Below are 19161 nucleotides of genomic sequence, written 5' to 3'. Positions count from 1 at the left end.
AAATATATCCCAGCTATCTGTCCTTCCTTTCTATTCCTCCATTCTCTTATTTTGCTATACAGAGTTCCTTCACTACTTCGCGGTTCACTTTTTGCAGATTCACTGTTTCGTGGTTGTTCAATAAACTCTAAAAGACTATTATAAATCATTAAAAAATTATAATTTACAGCCTAAGGAAAGGAGGAAGGAGAAGCCAAAAGGATAGAAAAGCAGCCCAAGCAGCAACAGGAGGAGGTGATTTATCAACACGCGATTGGTTGATAAAGACTTAAAATAGTGTATAACTGCTAAAATAATGTATGAATATTAAAATAGGTATAGTGTCCCAACTTTGCAGATTTTCACTTATTGCGGGTGGTCCTGGAACCTAAGTGAGGGAACACTGTATATTAAATGTAGGGATGTCAGTGAAACTCCAAAAATATATTTACTTTTTTAAAAAGGTGGGGAAATTAGCACGGTCACTATTCCTTAAGTTTTATGTGCTCTTCGCTTGTACATCTTCAAGGCCTATGTGGAAGGCTTAGCACAAATATCACAGTGAGGCCACTGTTCAGGTTTTTTTAATGAGTTTACAATAGTTGTCAATTTTCTTCATTAGGGAAATTACGACACATACCTTTCAGAAACCTTTTTGCTGATGGATTTGGAAACAATACACTTGAACCAGATGAGATCCTGCTATCAATTCACATTCCATATTCTCAGAAGGTAAACCATTTTATATCTCACTTTATTGTAGAGATTAATTAGAATGCATCCCACAACTTGCCTAATCTGATCTTTCTAAATATTTTAGGATTTCTGTGTTTACTTGAGGCTTATACCATTAAACTAGGGCTGGGGAATCTGTATCCCACCAGAAAGTGGAACATTACAATCCTTAATCATATCTTCTGCTGCCTAGAATTGATAGGAGCTACAGTCTAACAGCATCTGTAGGACATTGGGATCCTGATCCCTGTGTCAGTCTCAAAGGAATGGGAAATTGCGGTCATAATTGGAGTGCTCATGCTCACTCAGAGACCTCACCCATCTCTTTTCAAACACTCAGATAGTGAGCTGTCTGGTCTTGTGAATGCCCACTCAACTCATTGTGAAGAGTTGAAATTAAGTAGGAAAAGAAGAAAAATTATATACTCCCTACTGATCTTGGAGATTCCCTGTGATTGCTTCCAAGAGTTATTCATCATTTTAACATGTAGCTCAGTTACAATTCTAAAGACATATAAGTAAATAGTCATTTGTTTTTATTTCCATAGACAACTGGAGTTTAGGGTTGTTGCATGTTTTCCAGGCTGTATGGCCATGTTCCAGAAGTATTCTCTCCTGACATTTTGCCCACATCTATGGTAGGCATCCTCAGAGGTTATGAGTTATCATCATCATCATCATCATCATCATCATCATCATCATCATCATCTTTATACCCTAGCTTTCTCCCTGTGGGGACTTAAAGTGGCTAACCATTCTACATTTTAGTCAAGTTTAAAAAGCACAATAGAAAAGTTAAAAACAGTAAATAGTACAGTGTGGTAAAAACAGATTAAAATATAATAAAATACTCTTAAAATAGCTGGTAAAACTCACAGTACTCCCCAAATTACAATGGATGTTCTTGCTTTGTAAAGTAAAAATAGACATGGTTTCTGACATGCATATAAGTAAGTATCCAAATGAACTGTAATACCTGAAAGTGGTGTATCTTGAAAAAACTGAGGAATACTGCAGCCCAGCTATTTCTCTCTTTTCTCTTTTTTCAACTCCACAGAATGAGTTTGTATCAGCATTTCGGCAGGCCCAGCGGCGGGAAAATGCGTTGCCAATTGTGAATGCAGGGATGAGGGTCCTTTTTGAAGAAGGCTCCAACATCATTAAGGATTTCAGCATCTTCTATGGTGGTGTTGGCCCCACAACTATGGCTGCGAAGGAGACATGTCAGGCACTCATTGGGAGGTACTATATGATGTCTTAGGGCTGATAATCTTTAGAGTAAGATGGTCAGGTTCAGGGGGTTTGGGGCCAAATATTTGCCCCATCTTATGAGAAGAATCAGGTTCCCTAGCAGTACCCAATTCCAGTCAAAAAGTAAAACATTCAAATGAGAAATAACTATTTGTCTACTTTCCAGTTTCAACCTTTGCATTGTGAGCTTGTCCTTTCTCAACCTGCTTATGCTACAAACTTCCACTGCTTGAGATTGCCAAGAGTGGAAAATATCCATCTCGCTGCAAAATAAATACTTTAGCTCTAGAGGAGTAAATCAGATTTGCGCCATAGGGCAGCGGGCTGCAGAGAACTGCCTTGGGGGCACACCTTTTGCCTGCCTATTCATTAGATACTGTAAACATAACAGTTTATGCTTAACCAAGTGGCCTTCCACTGGAGATTTCTTTCATGTTTGGCAGTCATAATTATGGATCAATTTTTCCTCTTGAGCAGTCATAATGTTCAAATTATGTTCAACGTATGGGAGTGGTCATGAGTTAGATAATTTTTGGTCGTTGTACATAATCACAGACATTGTGTTTAGTTTGAAATCAGTTTCAACAGATTTTGTGCTTGGATAGAAAAAGCGCAGAAGAACAAATTACAAAATAAAACAGATTGCTATGTGTTTCATCTTGATGCATAGCAGACCAATATAACAGTTCTCATATTCAACTTGGGGGAAACATGTTCTATTGAATAAATGCTTGAGGCAGAGTGATTACATGGTCAAATTCATATTTAATGTGTCCTCTGTTCTAGTAAGCACATTTCATTTATTTTGCCAGGCCTTGGGATGAACAGATGCTGGATGATGCTTGCAGAATGGGGCTGAAAGAAATTCTTCTCCCAAGCTCAGCTCCAGGTGGCAAAATAGAGTTCAGAAGAACACTCATTGCTAGTTTCATCTTCAAATTTTATCTGGAGGTGCTGCAGTCACTGCAGATGAAAGTAAATTTTTGCTCTCATTGTATAACTTTTGTACGTATTTCTGTTTTGTTGTTAGCAGTTCCAAATCAAACTGATCTATGAAGTGTTTGAAGCCAAGGTACTTTGATTTAAGAGGATATTTTGATATTTTTCGTTTTGTTTGGGTTTTTATCTAAGCACGGTGTATTGGAAAAAAAAACTCCTGAAATATATATATATGTTTCCAAAAAAATAAATAAATCTGATAGGTGGGGTAACTTTGCGAACAACTGAAAAGAACACATCACGCCCACTCAGATAGAAGACTATCAATAAGAAGACAAGGAGAACACTTCTAGGGCAGGTATTTTTGAATGCAGACCTAATAAGGCAAAAGGCCGGGTTCCCTGAGTTCACTAAATTTACTTCCATAAAGGACAGAGTGTGGTGTGTAGCGTGGCTGGGATGGGTTTCTCTGTGCCACTTTACAAAAGAACAGAAAAGAAAACTAAAGCCATCCATAAAATGAGGCAGTTATATGGCCTATCTGGGCAGGGTAAAATGCTCAGAACATGTGAGTAATTCTCTTTTTAAGGTTGTGCTGTTACACATGTACAATGGCTAGGAAATCTTTGGATAATATTTATTAATGAGCCAGTATACAAATACACTGGTTTAATTAGTTACAAAAACTGAGCAATGATATACTCATTCTAAGTATAGTTGAGCTATATGCTATGAGGCTATACTGGATTACCACAGTTTCACAAATCATACTTAAACAGGTACTACAGCCCTGAGGTCATATTTTGTGCTGTAGTCAATTAGCTCTATAGCCACATGGTCAAGAGAAAGGTAGGGAATGAATAAGTTCAGTAAGGAGTGTACAGTAAGACCCCTGTATCCATGAATGATATGTTCCCAGTCAGACAACAGTTGGACACAACCAAACAACATTGAATTACCTCATTCGGGTTTCAACATACCATAGTGTTACATCAGAGCACTTAGAATTTCCCAAAGAAGTGTCCTCTCAGTTAATTTCCTTGGTCCTACAATACAACACTCTGGTAACCTCCAGGGGAAGTATATCATAAAATCACCTGGAAAACTTAGCAAATAGAAAGATTATTCCCCCTCTCTTGAGCCCCGGTAAGTGAAACTGTGAATATGGAATCTTACTGAACAACTGCGAGAAAGCCCAACCACATATCCAAAAGTTTTGCTCTATCACGTTTTCCCAACTGCTTTTTGGCCACATTGCTGTATATATATATATATATAAAAAAAAGAGCTGATAGTTCCTCCTTGACAGGAGTTGATATTGTAGCAACAGTGGAGAGAACCCAACTCTTTTATCATGTGTTCCTGTTTGGACATTGCATCCATTATTGCTAGATACATAGCATATTTGTAGTCAGGAGTGGCTGTACCTTTCCTCCCGTATGTCTCCGAACGCCAGGTGCTGAGTAGCACCAGCAAAAGGTTGCTATTCTACTTGTGCCTTACTTGCAGACCCTGGTCAGCCATTGTGGAAACAACGTGCTGGACTCGGCAGGCCTTTATGTTCTCATACCTGGAGAACCAATTTAGGTCTGCAGGAGCTATTGTAGAAGGTTGTCAAATTATACTGATTTGTATGTGGCTTTTAAAAAAAGTGTGATTGAATATTAATTAAATCAAGTTATTTCCTTTTTTAAAAGTGACTAAAATAATTTTCTTTCAGTGTCCTAGTCAGGGTTGCAGTGTACCAGATAATTATGCAAGTGCCCTTGAATCCTTTCATACCAAAATGCCTCAGAATATGCAAAAGTTCCAGGTCAGTGGCATTAAATTCATAGGTCTCTATTTCACGTGTGGTTTTTATTTTTTAAACTCCCATTTGGTGTGGGGCCTGGAAGAAAAGGCTTAAACTTCTCTGAGTATTATATGTAACTCCCATGTCCAGTAAATTGTATTGATCCATTTGGATGTCTTATGTTCTTATGTGTCTTATGACTGAATAGACAAGTGGAATGTAATATAAGAGGAGATGTTGCTGTTCTGTGTAGAAATATTCAGCAGTTCAGAGTTCCTGAGAGCCATAGCTGGGGCTCCACTTTCACTGTCATATAATGCAATTTCAGAATGCAGTTTAACTGCACTGAAGTACAATATACCCTGTTTCCCCTAAAATAAGACATCCCCAGAAAATAAGACCTAGTAGAGGTTTTGCTGAATTGCTAAATATAAGGCCTCCCCTGAAAGTAAGACCTAGCAAAGTTTTTGTTTGGAAGCATGCCTGCCGAACAGAACACTAGAGCATGCAGGATCGGTAAATGTACGTACCATAGAGTGTTGTACATGGAAATATTGGTAGTAACAAGAAATTCTTGATAGGATTCACAGTTTGTCTGGTTATGCTGGTTTGTGATGACAACTACTGTACAGTATATAATAAATGTTCATGTTTTTGTTCAACAATAAATGTGAATTCTTCTTCATGGAAAAATAAGACATCCCCTGAAAATAAGACCTAGCGCATCTTTGGGAGCAAAAATTAATATAAGACACTGTCTTATTTTCGGGGAAACACAGTATGGCAATGTAGACTCATAATTCAATGCAGTTCAGCTGCATTATGAAGCTGCAGTATATGGCAGTATAGATTGGGCCAGAAAATAGTGTATAAAATTTGATTCCGAATTGTTGTAGGGGAACAACAATGTTGGTAGCTCATTTCAGATTTTTCAGGAATATAGATAAAAAATGGGCCTTAAGCGCCGGACTTAAGTACCTCAGTCTTTTCATTGCTTTCCAGAGAGCTGAGGTCCTAGAAAATTACACCCGCAGCCCATTTTGCCTTCAATAGGTCCAAAAATGCAGTGGTTCTCAACCTGTGGGTCCCAAATGTTTTGGCCTTCAATGCCCAGAAATCCTAACAGCTGGTAAACTGGCTGGCATTTCTGGGAATTGTAGGCCAAAACACCCAGGGACCCCCAGGTTGAGAACCACTGCAATAATGAGTCTTGGTTAGCTTCAAAAATTGGATGAAATCAGCTATATTCAAGATAATACGGTGTTTTCAGGGAGACATATCAATTGCCAAATGGGAGGGTGAAGACTAAAATTATTTTCAGCAGCAAGAAATTGGAGGAAACTTGCATTTAAAAAAAAACCCAGAATAAATCCATCAGACTCTCTTAATTTGTTTTTGTTTTGTGTGTGTTGTTTTCCTTTAACTGAAAAGGATGTGGAGCCAGGGCAATCTGCCCAAGATCCAGTGGGACATCCGATGATGCACCAAGCTGGTATTAAACATGCCACAGGGGAAGCTGTGTATTGTGATGACATTCGTACCATAGATGGAGAACTTTTCTTGGCTCTAGTAACCAGTGCTAAAGCCCATGCGAATATTGTGTATGTATGGCTTTACAGAACACCTTTTTTCTAGATTTCTAGTGGTGGTTGTGGTGAAACAGAAAGTTTCTTTTTCTGACTATTTTTGCCAGAATTTTTTTCTGTTGAGTATGTCCAGGCTGAATGATGAAGAACGTGAGGCTGTGGGAAACATAACGGGCTATGTTAGCTAACTGTAGGAAAGAATCAAAAGAACATCCTGCTTTGTAATTATACTTTGTACAATTCATAACTTTTTGATACAGCCACAAAAAACAAACATTGTCAGTTGTGAAAAGGGAATATATCAAGCACTGTATGAAAGTTAACCGGTTTATATTGCTTTCCCAGGTCAATAGATGTTTCTGAAGCCCTCAAGATATCAGGCGTAGTTGATATCATCTCTGTTCAGAATGTCCCAGGCCAAAATGAATTTTACGACCACAATGTCCCAGATATTATATTTGCCAGAGAAAAAGTAAGCTTTTGCTTATTATTTACACTTCCATATTTTTGTTATTAATTTAAACAGAAATTGATGTAAATTCACAGAATGTATACTAATGCTCAAGGTTTTACTACAGTAGAGTCTGACTTATCCAAGCTAAACGGGCCGGCAGAAGCTTGGATAAGCGAATGTCTTGGATAATAAGGAGGGATTAAGGAAAAGCCTATTAAACATCAAATTAGGTTATGATTTTACAAATTAAGCACCAAAACATCATGTTATACAACAAATTTGACAGAAAAAGTAGTTCAATATGTAGTAATGTTATGTTGTAATTACTGTATTTACGAATTTAGCACCAAAATATCACAAAATATTGAAAACATTGACTACAAAAATGGCTTGGATAATCCAGAGGCTTGGATAAGCGAGACTTGGATAAGTGAGATTCTACTGTATAAACTATCCCTTCCTCTCTGACACTCTTACCCTTTTATAATGTATTTTTAATTTGGCTTTGGAGGCACTTAAAAAACTGAGTGAGGGTGTATCTACACTGTAGAACTTGTGCAGTTTGACACTACTTTAACTACCCTGACCAAAGGCTTTGGAATCATGGGAGTTGTCAATTTGGAAGGTCTTAGCCCCAGATGGCACAGAAGCTTAAACCGCTGAGCTGCAGAACTTGCTGTCCAAAAGGTCAGCAGTTTGAATTTGGTGAGCAGGGTGAGCTCCCACTGTTAGCCCCAACTTCTGCCAACCTATCTGTTCAAAAACATGCAAATGTGAATAGATCAATAGGTACCGCTTCAGTGGGAAGGTAACAGCACTCCATGCAGTCATGTTGGCCACATGACCTTGGAGGCATCTACTGACAACTGATGAGGAGTGTTGTAAAAGCTCAGTCCCCTGTTGATTCTTTAATTTGTCATATTGTGTTTTGAGTTGACTACCATGAAAGGAAAGATGTTGTGAGATTTTTACTTTTGTCTGAAATGCCAAAACAATTTAGCCATCTTGGGATCATACATATTTTGGCATATGGTTTTCTTGCAGGCAAAAACTGCATGACCCTGGAGAAACTATGTGCAGAATATCAGACTGCAAGATTTTGCCAGTCTAGAGAAAAATAGGGTTAGTAATAACCCTATTGTATCTTCATGAACTTACTCCTGAGCATAATGCAGAACTAAGAACAGTAACTGTGGTAAAAAGTTACACCAGTCAGCTATACGCACCTCACAATTTGCATTGCATGTTTTAGTACAGCCAGTAGTCTGTTGTCAAGTTGCATTGTAACAAAATATAAAAAATGTTTCTCTAACTGGTTTGAAAGTGTTATTCCTGTTTAGTTGTGCAGTACTTACTTTGAAAATAGTTGTTTTACTCCAGAAACTTGATTTTATGGCTGCCACAAACTATGTTGAATTGGTTGAGACTCTGTGAGATATTCATTGAAAAACTAGAGCAAAATGTTCTGCAGGATGTTGCAACAAAGTTGTTGCAACTGAATAAACTTCTTCCGTGTTTTTATGACAGAACCAATTAGGAAATGATATTTATAACCCGGGAACATAAATTGTGATACATAGTGTTACATATCAGTTGTGCATTGACAGGAAGATTATATTAGGCTCCTCCAGGCAGAACAAATGTGTTGTCAAGTTGCAATACTTGTTATTTATTTATTTTAGCATCTAAACAATGTTTTTGTAGTTCCAGAGCAGTTGTCCTATTTTTTGGTGATTCTCAGCATTGGCTGCAATATTTTTTCCTCAGCTTTATTTTTTCCCCATTCCTAGACATATTGGAACAAAATGGTATCCCTCTGCCCACCCATCTATCTTTCTTTCTTTCTTTCTTTCTTTCTTTCTTTCTTTCTTTCTTTCTTTCTTTCTTTCTTTCTTTCTTTTTCCCTTCCCTTCCCTTCCCTTCCCTTCCCCTCCCCTCCCTCCCTCCCTCCCTCCCTGAGGCTATAGCACAGGGGTCCCCAAACTAAGGCCCGGGGGCCGGATGCGGCCCTCCAAGGTCATTTACCTGGCCCCTGCCCTCAGTTTTAGACTTAGGCATACCCAAAGTCTGAAATTACTTGAAGGCACACAACAACAATCCTACTTAACTTGACTATCTCATTGGACAGAAGCAGGCTCAAACTTCCCATTGAAATTCTGATAGGTTTATGTTGGTTAAAATTGTTTTTAATTTTAAATATTGTATTGTTCATTCATTTACTAATATTGTGCTATGGTAATAAGATAATATATTGTGTATATTATAATTTAATACAATATAATACATATTTATTTATTTATTACAGTATTTCTACCCTGCCCTTCTCACCCAGTAGGGGACTCAGGGCGGCTAATAATAATAATACAATGTAATAATATTGTATAATATAACAATATTAATTATATATTATATATTAAATGTAATATTACTATTAATAATATGGTATATTGGTATAGTACAATATAGTAATATATAATGCTAATATTGTGCTATGCTAATAATATAATATATTTATGTACATACAACTTGTAAGCTGCTCTGAGTCCCCTTCGGGGTGAGAGAGGGTGGAGTATAAATGTAGCAAATAAATAAATAAATAAATGATTGTTGTTGGGGGGTTTTTTGTACTACAGATAAGACATGTGCAGTGTTCATAGGAATTTGTTAGTATTTTTTTTTCAAATGATGATTTGACCCCTCAGCAATCTGAGGGACCATGAACCGGCCCTCCACTTTAAAAGTTTGAGGACCCCTGTTATAGCACATCAATATATTAAACAGCACTTTTCACAGTAGCATTGAAATACTTAGGGGAAAATATAAAATACAGAGGAGAAAATTTTCCTTTCAGATCATTGGACCATTTCAGCAAAATATATTCTAGTGCAGCATTTCTCAATCTGGGGGTCAGGACCCCTAGGAGGGTCACAAGGGTGGGGGGTGGCAGAGGGGTCACCAAAGACCATCAGAAAACACATGTTTCTGATGGTCTTAGGAACCCCTTCAGCAGAGAAGGCTGAAGATCTCTCCGCCTGTCCTTCTCTAGGCAAGTGAGGTTTATATATCTGTGGAAAGTCTAGGGTGGGAGAAAGAACTCTTGTCTGTTTGAGGCAAGTGTGAATGTTGCCATTGGCCACCTAGATTAGCACTGAATGGCCTTGCAGCTTCAAGGCCTGGCTGCTTCCTGCCTGGCAGAATCCTTTGTTGGGACAGGAAACAATCAGGGCCAACAACATCTAGAATCATAGAATAGTAGAGTTGGAAGAGACCTCATGTGCCATCCAGTCCAACCCCCTGCCAAAAGCAGGAAATCGCATTCATAGCACCCCCGACAGATGGCCATCCAGCCTCTGCTTAAAAGCCTCCAAAGAAGGAGCCTCCACCACAGTCCAGGGGAGAGAGTTCCACTGCCGAACAGCTCTCACTGCGAGGAAGTTCTTCCTGATGTTCAGGTGGAATCTCCTTTCCTGTAGTTTGAAGCCATTGTTCCGCGTCCTAGTCTGCAGGGCAGCAGAAAACAAGCCTGCTCCCTTCTCCCTATGACTTCCCCTCACATATTTATACATGGCTATCATGTCTCCTCTCAGCCTTCTCTTCTGCAGGCTAAACATGCCCAGTTCTTTAAGCCGCTCCTCATAGGGTTTGTTCTCCAGACCTTTGATCATTTTAGTCACCCTCCTCTGGATACATTCCAGCTTGTCAACATCTCCCTTCAACTGCGGTGCCCAGAATTGGACACAGTATTCCAGGTGTGGCCTGACCAAGGCAGAATAGAGAGGGAGCATGACAACTCACGTTTCTATAAATAAGTCTGGAATTAATTTGCAGATTTGTGTAAGTGTGCAGGAAAGCAGGATAACCCTTTAGAAAAATTACAGTAGTGTGAGTGAGTGCTTGTGTTTGAATGAAAAGAAAAAGAGGTAGAGAGAGAAATACATCTGTGTATGTATGTATTTGTAGAGAATGCACTTTCCCAGTTTTCTATGCAAGAAATCTAACTCAAGATGCATGCCATTCATTTCCCACATTTTTCAGGTGACTTGTGTGGGCCAAATTGTCTGTGCAGTAGTTGCCGATTCAGACGTTCATGCTAAACGTGCAGCTGCAAAAGTGAAGATAGAATATGAACCACAAGAGCCTGTCATCCTGACTATAGAGGTGAAGAAGGGCTTGCTCCTTTTTTGTGTTTTAAGCTGTTTCAATATGACTAAAATGTTAATGGATTTATCAGGCCCCTTCCATACAGCAATATAACCCAGAATATCAAGTTGGATAATCCACAATTTCTGCTTTGAACTGGATTATCTGAGCCCACACTGCCATATAATCCAGTTCCATGTTGATTTTATACAGCTATGTGGAAGGGGCCTCAGTCACTCCATAACTCAGTTAATTCAAAGGGTCTGATTCTCACTGGAGTTCCATTGAAACCAACATTCCAGTTTTAGTGTATCACATACTAAGCTTTAAATATGCATATGTTATAACTGAATTTATACTAGTCTGAATGTCACAGGTTTCCCCAATGGGCCGTTCATATTGTTCATTTTATTTTTAAAAGAAGAGAATATGTGGATGTTAAAGTACTTAAAAGTGTCTTCTGCCACTGCAGGATGGAATAAAGCACAATTCATTCTTTGAACCACAACGGAAATTAACACAAGGAAATGTGGATGAAGCATTTAAAAAAGCTGATCATATTCTTGAAGGTAAGTTGCAGACGACTGGTTCAATTTCTTCCTTACCTGGACTGAGGAATGTGCATCCCAGCACTGTGTGGGTATTGTACAATTTGCAGGCAGTCTGAGGCCCCATCTACACTGCCAAGTCACAATTGTACATCACAAGCTAGTTCTTCCTCCTCTATTAAAATGTTAAAATAGAAAAAGTATGTTAAAAGTTGTTCCAGTTGTAAGCATTGCTTGTATTTGTATAAAAGTTTTATTATTAAAAAGCCTATCATTTTAATTTTTAACTTGCTTCAATTATTTTCACTTGCTGCCCTGAGGATGGGACATAATTATTTTGATCAATAAACATATTTGATTCACTGTATACTGTTTAAAAAGCCATTCTTTATATTTTAATTTCGGATCTTAACATGTTGATATTTAACCAAATGGATCTCTTGGATGTGTTATGTACTGTCTGTGAGTAGTTAATAGTTGTCCATTATTATACTTACTGGTGATAAACATTAAGTGCACTTTCCTACTAATCTTCAACATCCCTATTTCCCCAATCCCCCCCCCCCCATTTTATTCAGAAATCCCCTGTGTCCTCTTGAGCAGGGATCCTCAAACTTTTTTTAGCAGAGGGCCAATTCATAGACTATAAACTTTGTTATCCCCTTGTTGGAACCTTTTGATTTGGCTTGGATTTTCATCGTAGATATTCAAGAGTACATATAATGTCTGTGCTACTACGAAAGAGCCAAATGCAACTTCATGTAAGGGTTGCATGTAATCTTATATGTCTTCCTCACACCATGCCTCCTCATTTTGGAAGAAACTCATTCTGAGATGTCCTCTCCTTGAAACAGGTGAGATCCATGTTGGGGGACAAGAGCACTTTTACATGGAAACCCAGAGTATTCTTGCTGTGCCAAAAGGAGAGGATAAAGAAATGGATGTGTATGTGTCTTCCCAGTATCCAGCACATGTTCAGGTTAGGAGGGCATTTTGAATCATTGATGGCACATTTCTTTCTGTTATAAAAGCCCAAAATTTACTAATGAAGTCAACGGGGTAAAAAAAACAGGGAGTATTTCTATACTGATAAAGTTATTGCTAGTGAGCTGGATTTTGGAGTTTCTCCCTTTTTAAAGACTCAGTTCATCACATCTTCTCTTTGGAAATGAACTGGTAGAATGGGGCATCCAACATGATCCAGGGCTTCTCCCATTACTTGAGACCGCAAAGGTAACTAGGAGATGGCTGGTTAGTCACAATCTCTTACATGAGAGATATCCGATAAAACCCCTGGTGGCGCAGTGGGTGAAACTTTTGTGCCGACAGGACTGCTGACTTCAAGGTTGGGTTACTGACCTGAACGTTGCTGGTTTGAATCCAACCTGGGGAGAGCGAGGATGAGCTCCCTCTGTCAACTCCAGTTCCCCTTGCGGGGACATGAGAGAAGCCTCCCACAAGGATGGTAAAAACATCAAACCCTAACCCTAACCCCTGGGCCACGCCCTTACAGACGGTCAATTCTCTCACACCAGAAGCAACTTGCAGTTTCTCAAGTTGCTCCTAAAAGGAAAAAAAAATCTGATAGAATCAAATTGTAACATGGCTGGTACATTCTTAATAGTGTCCCATCATACTTGGGCATATCTTTCTACTGGAGGTTCTGTAAAAATCAAACCTCAGCAGTACAATTACAGTGCAATAGTTTGAATTGGAATTATGTGCAATCTGGAATGGCCTGGATTATGATTGTGGATAGCGTGGTTTTAAATTGTGATTGTAATTTTTTAAAATGTTTTAATGTATTTAAATTTTAAATGTTTATTTTAATTGTATATTGTTTTTAAAGCATTGAATTGTTGCCTATATGTAAGTAGCCTTGAATCCCCTTTGGGGTTGAGAAAGGCAGATATAAATAAAGTAAGTAAATAACTAATACTAGGCTTCTTATTTAAAAAAAAAATCGATTGGCTGCCAGTGCTGATGATTGAGCACATAGGAGGTATTTAAGGATCTTTATTCGGCTGTCTGCGTTACTCTTTAGTAAATGTGCCTATTTGGCACTGTAAGATAGTGTCCAAAAGAATGAGCTGTGAACCAGGCCAATGTTGGTCTCTTTGTGTTCAGGTTTTGTAAAACTGGGCAGCAGGAGGAGTGGAGATGGAACAAATTTTGTATAATGGACTTCTGCACGTTTGTGAATTCTGAAAGGGCTTTCCCCCGACTGTTAAAAAATGATATGTTGCAGCATATATGAGACAGGTCAATGCACTTTAAATTGTGATAATATAATGAAATATTTGATTTTTATGCAGGAAATGGTAGCTTCTTGTTTAGGAGTGCCAAGCAATAGAATCATGTGCCATGTGAAACGGATTGGAGGAGCCTTTGGTGGAAAACTGATGAAAACCAGTGTGCTGGCATGCATTACAGCAGTGGCTGCCAACAAGTAAGTGGGTATATACCCATGATAGCGAACCTTTTAGAGACCAAGTGCCCAAACTGGAAAGTGCCCAAGTTGGAACACATACATTTTTTACAGTGCAAATCCAACATATATATATGGAAGCCCATGGTGGCACAATGGGTTAAATTGCTGAGCTATTGAACCTTCTGACCGAAAGCTTGACGGTTCAAATCCAGGGAGTGGGGTGAGCTCCCACTGTTAGCCCCAGCTTTTGCCAACCTAGCAGTTCAAAAACATGCAAATGTGAGTAGATCAATAGGTCCTGGTCCGGTGGGAAGGTAACGGCACTCCATGCAGTCATGCCGGACACATGACCTTGGAGGCATCTATGGACAATGTCAGCTCTTCAGCTTAGAAATGGAGATGAGCACCAAATCCCAGAGTCGGACATGACTAGATTTAATGTCAGGGGAAAACCTTTACCTTTATCACATATATATATACATATACACACACACACACACACACACACACACACACACACTATCTTAGGGACCCGGCAGTGCCCGGGTCATTTAAGAAAGGCATTGTTTGACTGTGTTCCAAGTTTAGTCTAAATCCAATATCAGCTGGGTTCAGTGGGTGCAGATGAACTACATCTCCCATATGCAAGTCCTATCGTCCATGGTCCATATCCCTCCAGACAGCATCAGGATGTAGAGTAGGTCATGGGGGCTCTATGGTGGAAGTTTGGTTTTGATCAGTCATTGGTGAGGGTTGCAATGCTCTCAGGAAGTGAGTGGAGGTATTGCAAGTCCCATTGTCCATGGTCCATCCTCCTCCAAACCGCACCAGGGTGTAGAGTGGGTCATCGGGGCTCTGTGTGCCAAGTTTGATCTTGATCAGTCATTGGTGGGGGTCGCAGTGGTCTCTGGAAGTGAGTGAAGGTACTGTAAGTCCCATTATCCTTGGCATGTCCTCCTCCAAACTGCACCAGGATGTAAAGTGGGTCATGAGGGGTATGCGTGCTAAATTTGGTCCTGACCCGTCATTAATTAAAGTAACAGAGGTTTGTTGGAGACAAAGTGTTTGAAAGCACTTCATATCTCATAATCCTTGGTCCATCCTGCCCCAAAGTGCTGCAATATGTGAAGTGTGTCATTTGGGATATGTGTGTCAAGTTTGGTTCAGTTGTCACATTTGTGGCAGTTGCAGTGGTCTCAGAAGGTCAGTGTAGGTACTGCAAATCCCATCATCCATGGTACATCATCCCCCAATCTGCACCAGGACATAAAAGGGGTCTGTGTGCCAAGTTTAGGCCAGTTTTGTCACTAGTGGGCATTGCAGTGATCTGTGGGAGCTGAAGCGATGGAAAGTACTGTAAATCCCATCATCCATTGTCCATCTTCCCCCAAACGGCATCAGGATGCAAAGTACGTCATGTGGGTTAAGTGTGTCAAGTGTGTCAAGTCATTCCTGGCGGTCACAGTGGCCTGTGAAAGCGGGAGCCAATCAGAAAGCTGCCACATGCCCACATACCCACATACATACCCACATACATACAAACACTGACTTTTATACACACATACATACCCACATAATACAAACACTGACTTTTATTATATAGATAGAGATAGAGATAAAAGGTAAAGGTTTCCCCTGACGTTAAGTCCAGTCGTGAACGACTCTGGGGTGTTGGTGCTCATCTCCATTTCTAAGCCGAAGAGCCGGCGTTGTCCATAGATATCTCCAGGTCATGTGGCCGGCATGACTGCATGGAGCGCCGTTATCTTCCCGCCGGAGCTTTACTCATTGATCTACTCACATTTGCATGTTTTCAAACTGCTAGGTTGTCAGGAGCTGGGGCTAACAGCGGGCGCTCATTCCGCTCCTGGGATTTGAACCTGGGACCTTTTGGTCCGCAAGTTCAGTAGCTCAGCGCTTTAACACATTGTGCCATCAGGCCCCCCTAGATATATATATATATATATATATATATATATATATATATAGAGAGAGAGAGAGAGAGAGAGAGAGAGAGAGAGAGAGAGAGAGAGAGAGAGAGAGAGAGAGAGAGAGAGAGCTTTGGATCACATAGGGAAGGGTTAACACCTCTGTGGTGTTTCCTTTGCTATCTGTAACCCTGTTCAGAAAATTTCACCTCACTTTCTGTTCCTGTAATAATGGGATTTTGAAAAATTTGACTTGTGGAAACAAAGCTTCAGTGGAGACCGCTTTTCCTCAGGTTAACTCTTTCAGGAGTGTATTCCCCTTCCTAAGGATAGATTTCTCTCGTTTCTTGTTGTCTCACCCCAGTTCTTAACTGTGGGTCATTTTGAAAAATTTGACTTGTGGAAACAAAGCTTCAGTGGAGACCGCTTTTCCTCAGGTTAACTCTTTCAGGAGTGTATTCCCCTTCCTAAGGATAGATTTCTCTCGTTTCTTGTTGTCTCACCCCAGTTCTTAACTGTAAGTCAGATGTTTGTAACTTGGGGACTGCCTGTAGTTTAAAAAATGTTGGCTCAATTTTTAAAAAAGCAATGCTAAAAGAAGCAGGAGCTGGGTTCTCCCCCAGGTTAGGGCTAGTCAAGACAGCTGGCCTGGTCCCAAGCTGAACCGACTTCAGCTGTCTCAACAGCCATCCCACACTCCCTGGGCTCAGGCAGCCTGGGGACATGAGATGGCTGTCATATTGTGGTTAGTAATTCTCCTCTTCCTTTTCCCCAGCCACCTTCACTAGTCATGAGACCAGCCAGGAGATCAATAAGACCTTTGAGAGTAAGGTAGGTGTCTGTGTTGTGGCTGTAGCTAGCCATGACATAGGGGAGATGGCGTGGCAGATAAGGCCCCTGCCTATTTGCACTGAACCATGTTCAGTGTGATTGGACAGTGGGGAGTTTCTGCTGCTGCCAAGGCAGATTAGGAAGTCCTTGTCGGGCCACAAAGTAAGCCTGATCCAACATCTATTATACCAGATTGGGCCCACTTTATGGGTCAATGTGGAACAACCTCAGGGTAAAGTAATGGCAAACATTCCTTGAACAAATTTGACCAAGAAAACTTCAATGGCTTGATAAATCAGTAACAAAGTGAAAGCACACTACAACAACGTAAGTGTTATGGAAGCCACTTAAATTTCATCATGGAGTGAAACAGACCCCTTTGTTACCTAATGGAAAATTCCTTTAGTCATTACAGGGGAAACCTTTTGTCTTCTTTTTGCTTTAGAACAGGCCAAGCTGTTCGTTGCATTTTAGATAGAGGTACGGACATGTTAACCACTGGAGGGCGACACCCACTCATTGGCAAATATAAGGTAAGCAACATGACCAAAATTATTCTTGCTTTAATTTGTGAGCTCAGTTGAAAAGTGCATGGCAAAATGTGTGTGGCATCAGTTGTGAACTGACACTTACAGTATGTGCATGATTGCAGAAAAGTGAAGCTAAACAATACTGGAAAAAAAAAACTTTAAAAAGAGGGGAAGAAAATACTAGGCATAACCGAATGAGGAGTAAATAAGTTCAGAATGCCATCTGACCTTTTAGAAGTGATAAGAAAACAGTGGAAGGGAGAATGGAATGCAATATCCTGTAAAAAAAGCATTGCTTCTTTGTGAAATGACTAATCAGATTAGTTTAGAACTTCAAGATGTCAGTGTAGAAGCATTACAATTCAGCCCATGGTTGCTTTGAGTGTTTTCTTCTGATGAGTTTCATTCACTCTGAAAGCAATCAACTGCACACACTTGATTAAGCCCAAAGGCGAAGAAGAGATCTTATCCAAAAGACCAAAACTGGGTCTACCCAGATTATCTGCTTTGAACCTGATTATATGGCAGTGTAGACTCATACAATCCAGGTCAAAGAAGATAATCTGGGACCAGATACTGGATTATAGGGTGGTATAGATCTGGGCCAAGAATTGATGAACTGAAAGCTGACTGTGGCTTTCTGAAACATTACAAAATACAACGAAAATTTAATCACAGCTTTCTCCTTGATCAAAATTGTCAAATTGCTCATCTCAATTTATTCACATGTCTTCCTCAATGTTTTTCTTGCATCAGGATGTCTGATTCTTTCCATGCCCAAGCATAAATGTTTCTCGTTGCAGTGTTCATATAACACTTCCATATTTCTTATCTACTTAATCACATCCCACTGAATGTTTTGATCTAGCCAGAAACCATTTCTTTATTTATTCCATATTCTTTCCAAACAGTACAACACAACCCCATCATGGTACACTGAGAAGGAGCTTCCAGGCTCTTGTGTGGAGTGTCACTGGTGGTGTCAAGGAAGATCATTAGGGCAGACCTTTTTAAAGTCACATATTCCCCCACTCTCCCCGACACCTTAATTCATAGTCTATAAAATATATTCTGAACCCATGTTATCTTTGTGCTCTCTTTTGTTTCTTTTTTACCATTGCATATTGTTGTTGTTTAAAAGATGTATATCCTCTTCATCTAAATGTCAGTGACACTTTTAAATAAGTACTCAAAAGTGACCTGTATTTCAACGCATCCGATTCAGGTTGGCTTCATGAATAATGGCAAAATACTGGCCTTAGACTTCGATGGATATTTTGATGGAGGATGCACCCCTGATGAATCAATTATGGTAAGTGTTTTCAGGTTGCACCATGTGGAAAAGGAGCCAAAAAGCAACATTGTTATGAATACAGTAGCCATGATTTGAGGGATGTAGGCGTGGAAGAAGGGGGGAATTCCAGAAACTGTTGCTAAAAGTGACAACATTCCAACACTTTGATATTCAAATGCAAAACTAGTAGCAATAATAAAACATGTCAAAAGGCTCTTAGACATATGTGCCAGATAGATATATAGAACCTTAGAATCCTAGAATCCTAGGATACCTTGTGGGCCATCCAGTCCAACCCCCTGCCAAGAAGCATGAAAATTGCATTAAAAGCACCCCCGAGAGATGGCCAGCCAGCCTCTGCTTAAAAGTCTTCAAAGAAGGAGCCTCCACCACAGTCCGGGGCAGAGAGTTCCACTGCCAAACAGCCCTCACAGTGAGGAAGTTCTTCCTAATGTTCAAGTGAAATCTCCTTTCCTGCAGTTTGAAGGAGTTGTTCTGCATCCTAGTCTCTAGGGCAGCAGAAAACAAGCTTGCTCCCTCCTCCCTATGACTTCCCCTCACATATTTATACACAGCTCTCATCATGTCTCCTCTCAGTCTTCTTTTCTGCAGGGTAAACATGCCCAGCTCTTTAAGCCGTTCCTCATAGGGCTTGTTTTCCAGACCCTTCATCATTTTAGTCATCGTCCTCTGGACACTTTCCAGCTTGTCAACAGCTTGTCA

At 39.9% G+C, this 19161-nt stretch overlaps 1 protein-coding gene across 1 annotated transcript in view; it reads left to right on the top strand.

Annotated features, from left to right (window-relative positions):
* The window catches only part of LOC100565481 (aldehyde oxidase 1-like), a 60474-nt gene that overhangs the window by 22696 nt on the left and 18617 nt on the right, over nucleotides 1-19161 (top strand). Inside the window, 12 exon segments of the mRNA NM_001293248.1 lie at nucleotides 602-711; nucleotides 1772-1956; nucleotides 2778-2940; nucleotides 4625-4717; nucleotides 6128-6297; nucleotides 6628-6754; nucleotides 10772-10894; nucleotides 11349-11445; nucleotides 12279-12403; nucleotides 13740-13873; nucleotides 17060-17147; nucleotides 18370-18456. Of these exon segments, the coding sequence (NP_001280177.1) occupies nucleotides 602-711; nucleotides 1772-1956; nucleotides 2778-2940; nucleotides 4625-4717; nucleotides 6128-6297; nucleotides 6628-6754; nucleotides 10772-10894; nucleotides 11349-11445; nucleotides 12279-12403; nucleotides 13740-13873; nucleotides 17060-17147; nucleotides 18370-18456 (1502 nt within the window).

This window comes from Anolis carolinensis, chromosome 1 (assembly GCF_035594765.1).
Source record: "Anolis carolinensis isolate JA03-04 chromosome 1, rAnoCar3.1.pri, whole genome shotgun sequence".
NCBI classification, from domain to species: domain Eukaryota; kingdom Metazoa; phylum Chordata; class Lepidosauria; order Squamata; family Dactyloidae; genus Anolis; species Anolis carolinensis.
The sequence above is the reverse complement of the archived record's forward strand: the minus strand, read 5'-3'. Positions and strand labels throughout refer to the sequence as shown.